Here is a 10,264-nt window from a genome sequence, read left to right on the forward strand (position 1 = left end):
CTGAGAATTATCTTTGCCTTCAACAAAATTATGGTTTCAAAAATGTTTTCCTACGGATAATCATGAGTAAGTAATGTCTCTATCTTATTATGCACCACATTATCAGTGTTTCTATTCTTATGCCTTTAATTGCTCGTTGTTGTTGTTTTTGTATTGGTTTAATTTTCTCCCTTACTTGTTTACCTTACTTTTTATCACGATATTTCTTTAATTTTTGTTTACTTTACTTTATATTTTGTTTTATTTCATACTTATTTAATTTATTTTATTTTTATTTTGTAGCTCTTCTGTGTAACTGGACAGTTGAGAGATTCTGCCCCGTAGCCCCTAAAATTTTAATAAACAAATCAACCAATCAAATTAATCAATCTCATTTCTATCATCATTATAGACGTTTATTGGCACTGATTATTATTTCAATCTACAAAGTCTCTTGACAAAATAAGAATTCAAAGTTACAATTTTTATTCAAACTTAAAACATAAAATACGTGTGGCAAAGAAAGTTTGTGTTACCTTTGAAAAGTGTATGTTGCTTTTTTTTCTATGATAATAATATTTTATATATTTAGCTTTGTCCATTGTACATCACTCGATTTGACAAAATCGATATTATATTTAATTCGTCAAAAAATATTATACACCAAGAAAATCCATCACTCATTTAAGTGTTAAGTAAATTCAAAAAGATGCAAAATTAAATATTATTTTACGCTATCTGAAGTCAGTCCACAAAATACCAACCTTATTATGCATTGAAAAAAAATACTGGGCAACGTGTTCTTATGTGAATGATTAAAACTTCACATGTCTCAGTATTGTACAAAAAATTAAAAACTATTTGCGGGTAGATATAAGAGGTATACAGGCAAGTAATGCTCGATAGTCTCTAAACTGAGACACCCGTGTGTCATGTTCACTGTGAAATTAATTTTTCATATTTTAATAGCAGGGATATCAGTGTATTACCTGAGTCTTTACTATGTGTCTACGTATAAACGATTTTTCGAGGCAAGTAAGGTAAATTTATACAAAATATTTTTACAAAGTCAGACAGTAGAAGTGCATAAAGTTATATTACTCAGACGATTTTATTTAAAATTTCCCGCTTCATGATTTCACGTCTCTGGCCCTCTGTCGGTCGCCAGAGGAGTTGAGAGCTAGCTGAGCATGCGCAGTGCACATATCTTTATCTTAAGGGGGCTCCAGGCAGCGATGGGATATAGTTCCGGCCAGATTTGGGAATTCTCTAGGACCCAACCTCTCTGACGTGGGAAATCACTAGATCAAAAAAAAATTAGTACCAAAGGTGACGCGCGAGATTCAAATAAGGTCCAATAACACAAGCATCCATCACCTGATGACCCGGGGCGCTTACTGGCCACTCTTTTAAATAAATAATTATTAATAAATAACACAAGCGCCTATCACCTATTGACCCGGGGCACCTACTGGCCACTCTGTTAAATAATCAATTAATAATAACACAAGCGCCTATCACCTAATGACCCGGGGCGCTTACTGGCCACTCTTTTAAATAAACAATTATTAATAAATAACACAAGCGCCTATCACCTGATGACCCGGGGCGCTTACTGGCCACTCTTTTAAATAAATAATTATTTATAACACAAGCGCTTATCACCTATTGACCCGGGGCACCTACTGGCCACTCTGTTAAATAATCAATTAATAATAACACAAGCGCCTATCACCTGATGACCCACGGCGCTTACTGGCCACTCTTTTAAATAAATAATTATTAATAAATAACACAAGCGCCTATCACCTGATGACCCCGGGCGCTTACTGGCCACTCTTTTAAATAAATAATTATTTATAACACAAGCGCTTATCACCTATTGACCCGGGGCACCTACTGGCCACTCTGTTAAATAATCAATTAATAATAACACAAGCGCCTATCACCTAATGACCCGGGGCGCTTACTGGCCACTCTTTTAAATAAACAATTATTAATAAATAACACAAGCGCCTATCACCTGATGACCCGGGGCGCTTACTGGCCACTCTTTTAAATAAATAATTATTTATAACACAAGCGCTTATCACCTATTGACCCGGGGCACCTACTGGCCACTCTGTTAAATAATCAATTAATAATAACACAAGCGCCTATCACCTAATGACCCGGGGCGCTTACTGGCCACTCTTTTAAATAAACAATTATTAATAAATAACACAAGCGCCTATCACCTAATGACCCGGGGCACCTACTGGCCACTCTGTTAAATAATCAATTAATAATAACACAAGCGCCTATCACCTAATGACCCGGGGCGCTTACTGGCCACTCTTTTAAATAAACAATTATTAATAAATAACACAAGCGCCTATCACCTGATGACCCGGGGCGCTTACTGGCCACTCTTTTAAATAAATAATTATTTATAACACAAGCGCTTATCACCTATTGACCCGGGGCACCTACTGGCCACTCTGTTAAATAATCAATTAATAATAACACAAGCGCCTATCACCTGATGACCCACGGCGCTTACTGGCCACTCTTTTAAATAAATAATTATTAATAAATAACACAAGCGCCTATCACCTGATGACCCCGGGCGCTTACTGGCCACTCTTTTAAATAAATAATTATTAATAAATAACACAAGCGCCTATCACCGTATTACCTGGGGCGCTAATTGCAAATCTAGTGAATAAATAACTATTCATAAGTATGTCAAGCACCTTCTTCCTGATGATCCAGGACACTTGTTTGCAACACTATTAAATGATAAAAAGTTGATCGATAACATATTAAACATATCACAATTTATTTTGATTGCCTATCTAGTACAACAAAGATCTTTTTAATTGGCGCTCTTGTAATTACTTGATAACTTATTATTTAATAGTAGCCAGTAAGTACCCCGGGTCATTAGGTGATAGGCGCTTGTGTTATTAATAATTATTTATTTAAAAGAGTGGCCAGTAAGCGCCCCGGGTCATTAGGTGATAGGCGCTTGTGTTATTTATTAATAATTATTTATTGAACAGAGTGGCCAGTAAGCGCCCCGGGTCATCAGGTGATAGGCGCTTGTGTTATTTATTAATAATTGTTTATTTAAACAGTGGCCAGTAAGCGCCCCGGGTTATTAGGTGATAGGCGCTTGTGTTATTAATAATTATTTATTTAACAGAGTGGCCAGTAAGCGCCCCGGGTCATCAGGTGATAGGCGCTTGTGTTATTAATAATTATTTATTTAAAAGAGTGGCCAGTAAGCGCCGTGGGTCATCAGGTGATAGGCGCTTGTGTAATTTACTAATAATTATTTATTTAACAGAGTTGCCAGTAAGCGCCCCGGGTCAATAGGTGATAGGCGCTTGTGTTATTAATAATTATTTATTTAACAGAGTGGCCAGTAAGCGCCCCGGGTCATCAGGTGATAGGCGCTTGTGTTATTAATAATTATTTATTTAAAAGAGTGGCCAGTAAGCGCCGTGGGTCATCAGGTGATAGGCGCTTGTGTAATTTATTAATAATTATTTATTTAACAGAGTGGCCAGTAAGCGCCCCGGGTTATTGGGTGATAGGCGCTTGTGTTATTAATAATTATTTATGTAACAGAGTTGCCAGTAAGCGCCCCGGGTCATCAGGTGATGGATGCTTGTGTTATTGGACCTTATTTGAATCTCGCGCGTCACCTTCGGTACTATTTTTTTTTTGATCTAGTGATTTCCCACGTCAGAGAGGTTGGGTCCTAGAGAATTCCCAAATCTGGCCGGAACTATATCCCATCGCTGGCTCCAGGCCTCCTATATAGAGGTATAAGAATAGAGGGGAAAAGCGAGCACTGGTAACTGGTACCAACCCGAAAACTATTCGGTTAGTTGGTATCACTGCTGTGAGTGAGCGCGCGGTGGCTCGGTCGGCTAGGTCGTGGATTGACACGCGGGAGACCGTGGTTCAATTCCCGGCCAGTGCGACTTTTTACGGGCAAAGTACCTCTGTGTCTTTCACATGTGCTTTTTCACCACGCAATGCTCCTCGAGGAGGGTTTAGGCGACCTTCTCGCAGCAAATTTGCCTAATTCCCCCTACCCCCCTCCCAGTGATGGGAGGCCTCCCATCCCTTTCCTTGTCCCTTTCCCAAGTGCTAAGTGCCCATAGTAGTGCCCTTATTAAAAAAGGAGCCGGACGTAGAGCACTATAATATAAAAAAAAAAAAAAAAAAAAAAAAAACTGCTGTGAGTGTATATCTATATATACGTGGATATATATGGATATATATATGTGCTTTTTCACCACGCAATTTATATAATATATGTTTTGTTTATTTCGAAAACCATAGAGGTATAACTTATACCTCTATGTCGAAAACAGTACACTACTACACTGTGGTGGTCATAGATCATAGAGATATATAAGCCATGGCTATGGTGGTGGTGGTAGTACACACCTACACACTACAGTGTATGTACATTGGTAGTAGTGTGACACTACGGTCGTCTGCTTTGTTTGTTTGAGACCAGCATCAGCGCCATTTAACGGGACTAAAATTAAAAAATAAAAAGAATAAAAAGGTATAAAGGTTCAATTAAAATGAAAAAACACACCACTTATAGACACGTACTTTAAAATTTTTTTTCAACGATGCACACCTCTGTATAAAAATAGGTGTTTTTCCCTCATTCACAAAAAACGGTATACAATTAAACGATATTTTGTTGTTAAAATAATAGTAGAGGACATATAAATAAAATTAAAAAATGAAAACGTCAAATGATAACTAATAAGTATATTTGTACTTTCACAATTATTTTCATTATTATACATTAATACATTTAGGAGCACATACTTAATTAGCAAAATTATCTTTTTAAATCGCTAGCTTTCAAAGTTTTGTGTTTTTATAACAATGTAGGGTTACCATCAGGCTCCCTTAAGTTGTACCTATTATTACCTTCTGATGGGGATTAGGATTTGGGGGATACATATTTTTATAGGTGTTTAGACTTACTTACATCATGTCCACGTAAAAGCGCTTCGATTAAATTTTTCGAGTCTGGCACTTCAGCCCAGTCTGGCCCAGCATCCTCGGTTGATGTCTGACCTGGTAGGTGGTAGCTCGCTAGTGTTTTTACTTTGTTATTATAAAAGTAAGTACTTAACCTTTAAAAACCACAATATTTTATTTCCCTGCAGCAGGGCAGCAGATACAGGTATACCTAAATATACACAGGTACACAGCCAGCATAGAGTGTGCATGTGCATGTGCCGTCAATTTCGGAGCGCTCTGTGCAGATGCAGATTCGCATCGACAACTAACCTCATCTTCGTTGTGCGACAGCCTCGGTCCTAGGGTGACTATATATTAGGGTCGCATATCCCGGAGCGTTATATATATATAGTCTTTGTGGGAAAACATACGTCTGAGGCCCAGCAGTACGCTCCGCGGCCATGCAGCATCAGCACGGCAACCCAGACGGAGGTGGCCCAGGAGACGCCGAGCTCGAACGGTGCGTGGGCCGGGGACGCGGTCGTGGTGCCCGGCCAGCCTCCAACGAGCAATCCTTCCGACCCCAAGTTCAGCAGCCTCAAGGTACGATATCATTAAGTGTGCTTTCCATCTTGGTCACCTTAATGGTATGGGTGTTACTTGTACCTACTTACCCCCTCGCGGGCTGGCCAACCAGCTCCCAAAGTCATTGACTCTATTGATAGGTCCTTTTTTTTAATATCACAATGCACGTATAACATGCATACGCTCGCATGTAGATGCATACATGTGCGATTTCACATGTTGAAATGTTGTTTATTTGAGACCAGATTGATGCCGAGTGTAGGGTGGTTGATTACTCTGAACTAATTTTTTATTTGACTGAATTGAAATATTTTAGGAAATTTGAGCGACATCGTCAGAAACTCTGTTCTCTCTGCTGATGCTGCTGAATTTGTTCCAAAAGCATTCACCCCTGTAAGTGACTAAACAATTTCTCACTTGCCTTTATGTATCTGGTATCTAGAGAAAATTTTAATTCTTTGCATGAAAATACCCTAGCCATCCCAGATGAGTACTGGATTCGGGCCTATATCTTCTGTGCAAAATCGTATCCAACTAGCGCGCCAGGATCAAAACGTTCATCAAACTATGAACATGCAAAGAAACCAGAGCCACTGGCAGCAATCTGGTTCTTCTCAAAACTACCATCACCATCAATATTCAGATGCGGGGTATCGGGGACAGTCCTATCAACAGCACTACAACCAGTATTCTAATAATCAAGATTATGGTCAATATGATGGAGGTTCTGGAGACTACATAGACAAACGTTTGGTATGGTGTAGTGTTAAAACATATATTATATAGAATCAAAGTTTGGTGTTTGGATGTAATATTTGTGTTAATAATTGAAAAATTTGACAGGACACTGGACCTGTTGATCTACCTACATGTTTGATGCAATTGGAAAGTGCAATGAGAACTTTGACACTGAGTCCTGGAAAATTCGACTCCTTGGTGGCCCATTTGGTAGATACTGTCAATCCTTTTCTTGATCAACCAAACCAATGCGAACAAATTTTTCAGATGATCATTCAGCAGGTAGCGTACTTTATTATTGTAAAATAATAATTTTATTAAAATTTGATAATTTTTAAAAATAATTTTTTTTTATTCCAGTCGCTCAATGAAGGTAACTTTCGATACAGTGGAGCACGGCTTTGCACTCACCTTGATACAGTAGCACTAGCAGGAGATAAGTCCACGTCAACATTCAGAGAAACATTACTTAACCAGTAAGCATTTTACTTTAAACAAAATTTCAGCAATTTCAGATTTATGTATTTATAAAATTCTCAATCACTCACAGGTGTAAACAAAAAACAGAAGAGCAGGCTGAGACTTGGAAACAAATAACAAAACACACTGACGACGTTGAAAAAAAATGTCATGGATTAATATTCTTTTTAGCTGAATTGGTTACACAAATGGAACCTACTCCAGCTTCAGAATTAGGAAAACTCCTTATTCGATTGATTAATACTGTCTTACTAAATCCAGCTCCTACATCAGCTAAAAATATTTGTCAAGCTCTAAAGGTAAAGAAATGTTCATAGCATCAGTATCCTAATATATCGAGCTCTACTCATGATGTAATGAAAAATAATTTTAGTTGGCTGGCCAAACTTTGGAAAGAGATAACAGTGGAAATCGAAACGAAATGGAACAAGTGATGCGCACATTATCGGATCTAGTCATACAAGGGAGGGTAGATTCACACGTTGGGCGAATGGTAACGAGCGTGAGTGAATTAAGGAGTGGAAATTGGGGTGTAAGTTTGTCTCATACATCGCGGGATATTGAAACTAAGCAACCGTCTAGCTCACAAGTAAGTGACGAGCCAGTATTTTATGGTCCTGATGGCCAAGAAATAACGGAAGAAGAAAGCAGGTTTCTTGAAGAAGGAAATTTGGAAGAAGAGCTCGCGTAAGTATTCAATTTTAGTTAGGTATTAAAATAATTAGCAATTTCAAAAGTCCTATTGTTAATTTTCAAATCTATTGCAGAGGCCCTTGGGAAAATGACGAAGAGGCAGATAAGGTAGCAGAGGCTTATGAAGAATTTTTGAGAATGTCTTTCAACAATAACAAACAGAATCAGAAAAATGTACAGACAAACCACTAAAAGGAGTTTGAAAATTACATGATTGAAGAAATTTTTCTCGATCGCTTATAATAGAATTGAACTACTTTGTATCTAAACCAAATTTGCTTTACTTGTGTTAGATTATTTCTACCTTATTTTTATGTAAATCAAGATCAATGAAATCTAATGTGTACAGAAAAACTACGATTGAAATATTATAGATAAATCACGTAATATAATTTTATCTTAGAGTAAGATTTAAAGTTATCTATATAAAACACGGAGAATAAAGTATATTTATGAGTGCAAGTACTTGATATGCATGGAAATATAAGTAATGTAAATACGTAACTTTTTGCAATTATAGTTTTAACGCGTTTTAACTCAAGAGTTATTTTATAGATGAAATATTTTCTGCGATTTTTTTTTCTTTTTATATAAAGAAGACTGTAAGGGATAACCATGTATTTATTTTAAATTTTGGTCGAAAGTAAAAAATAACTTGCCAAAATAATTGAAGTGATTTTGTTTAATTACAGAGTTGTAGACAATCGTAAAGATTAAAATGAAAATTTTTTTTTTTTTTTTTTTTATTTGATTTGCTTTTGCTATATTAAATGCATTTTTATTTAAAAACTTATTTCTCCGTGTATTTGTATACCCATTAATAATCATCACTTATGTATATTTTCGAAAATGAAAAAAAAAGGATCTTCTCGTATGTACATCACTCAAACACAACATTAGTTTAATCTTAATTTTGTAAAAGTTATGATTTTATAAAAAAAAAAAAGAAAGAAAAAACATAGATGCTTTTTTATATATATACATACACATATGATAGTACTAAAGACGAAAAAAATGCGTTGAATTTTTTTTTCCTTCCAATGCACACTAACACTTGAACTACGAAAAATCGCATCGCATTACGTCATATTCCCCAGGGACAAACGCGAATAAGGCTGTCCGGTATCGTAAAGTACTTTTAGCGATCAAGGATTTGCGTGGTCGCTTAAATTCAATACCTACTGGAATTGTCATGCAAATACCCATATCGCACTAAACATCCTCGGACGATTAAAAATACCAGTCGATAATATTAACAAAATTCATTGATATTTCGTATTTTAATTTAAAAGTTTATTTTCGTAATTATAGTTTGATTGAAAATCGAAAAACATCGAGATTAAGCCTTTACAAGAAGTATTACTGTATGTCGTGAAGTGGACGGATTCATCACAAATGGTAAATCTGCGGCATCGCGACAGCGTCGGCTTATCTCTCGGGATTCTTACATAAAAATGTTTGTCTCGAATATTCGGACTGTACCTATCAGCGAGCGAGTCTCCGTACATGGGAATGACATTACACGGCCGACCTCAACTCCGACCTTTAAGTGCGTGGCAGAAAATAACATTCTGTCGCAAGCCAAGAAACTCTCATCGCGTATATATAATAATGACACACGTGTTAAATATACATGTATCTGTGTGTACACCATGGAAAGGGATAAATCGTTTCATGGTCAAGAGATCGGTATATATAATTACTTTTGGGTATAACTCTCTTCTGAATTTCAAATGTCTACTATAAGTACCGTAAAAGCTGAGAAAAAAGAAAATACACCATATGTTAAGAAAAATAAATTTTTTTCGAGCTTTAAGAACGTAAGGTACCTTTTTTTATATTAAAAGTAAGATCGATGGGTGTTTGCATATGAACATAAATTTATATTCGCGTACTTTGAAAAGACCACGTTTTAATTGAAGATTAGTATACGGAAATAGATTTTTAAAGGCTGCGTATAAATATTATGTACGAGTTCTTTATGAAAATGTTATTCAATTTTGTTTAAGCGATACTAATAATAATAAATATCCCAGATAGAAATTATACATCACTGTGAAAATTAATAAAACAATTAGTTTTCAATTGTGGCCAATAATTTTAGGAATTATTTATATAGTGCAGGAGCTCAATGAATAATTACTTCTGAGATTTTTTTTATGAATGTATTTGATCATTTATTGGAAAATAATAATAATAATAATAGGGTCGTACCAAAAATATAGCGACTGCGATCAGTATAACGGATTTCTTTTTCGTACTTCTTTCGAGACTCTGTTATGTGTCTATATAAGCGTGGTAGTAAATACGGAAAGATTTCTGGCAACACACACACGCACACAAAAAGTTAACAGTAATAATGATAATAATAACATTAATAATATGTAAATGACTTGCTGTTGTAGAATGGCCCCAGTACTACAAAATGTGTCTGAGAAATACATACGATTCCTCACGAGCGACGACTCATAATAATAATAATGTACAGGTATATCGTGATAAAAATATATATATCACGTTTATTCATAAACTGCATTGATTTAACTCGCTATAAAAAGTGTATTCTTTTTTTTCCCATCATCCGACCAAAATGTAAAACTGTACATAGGTATATACGTACAAAGAGTCCCAAACAGTTACCAAAACACAACGAACAGCAATAATGGTAATGATAATAATTATACAGCGTTATAGGATCTCTGCTGTTTTTCCGACAGCTCCCGAACGCAGAACCCAACGAATAAATATTTTGCTTACGTAATATCCAAGTATATCATCGGAGGTGCCAAATGGAAAAACAAAA

General features: G+C 36.0%; 1 protein-coding gene across 1 annotated transcript; it reads left to right on the forward strand.

Annotated features, from left to right (window-relative positions):
- The first annotated feature begins 4,761 nt into the window (after nt 1-4,761).
- On the forward strand, nt 4,762-7,910 carry LOC106640279 (Poly(A) binding protein interacting protein 1). The gene is made up of 9 exons (XM_014354259.2): nt 4,762-5,082; nt 5,172-5,568; nt 5,867-5,943; nt 6,028-6,303; nt 6,394-6,570; nt 6,649-6,764; nt 6,839-7,067; nt 7,142-7,455; nt 7,536-7,910. Exons 2-9 carry the CDS (start codon nt 5,427-5,429, stop codon nt 7,651-7,653), a joined length of 1,449 nt encoding a protein of 482 aa, XP_014209745.2. The 5' UTR covers nt 4,762-5,082; nt 5,172-5,426; the 3' UTR covers nt 7,654-7,910.
- The last annotated feature ends 2,354 nt before the right edge of the window (nt 7,911-10,264 follow it).

This window comes from Copidosoma floridanum, unplaced genomic scaffold (assembly GCF_036245765.1).
Source record: "Copidosoma floridanum isolate Cflo_tuat_1 unplaced genomic scaffold, Cflo_Japanese_pri ptg000006l, whole genome shotgun sequence".
NCBI lineage: Eukaryota > Metazoa > Arthropoda > Insecta > Hymenoptera > Encyrtidae > Copidosoma > Copidosoma floridanum.

Coding starts and splice junctions, on each gene's coding strand:
- LOC106640279 (XM_014354259.2), top strand. CDS start 5,427: ATGCAGCATCAGCACGGCAACCCAGACGGAGGTGGCCCAGGAGACGCC. Junction 6,765..6,838: donor AGAGAAACATTACTTAACCA/GTAAGCATTTTA, acceptor AATCACTCACAG/GTGTAAACAAAAAACAGAAG. Junction 7,456..7,535: donor AATTTGGAAGAAGAGCTCGC/GTAAGTATTCAA, acceptor AATCTATTGCAG/AGGCCCTTGGGAAAATGACG.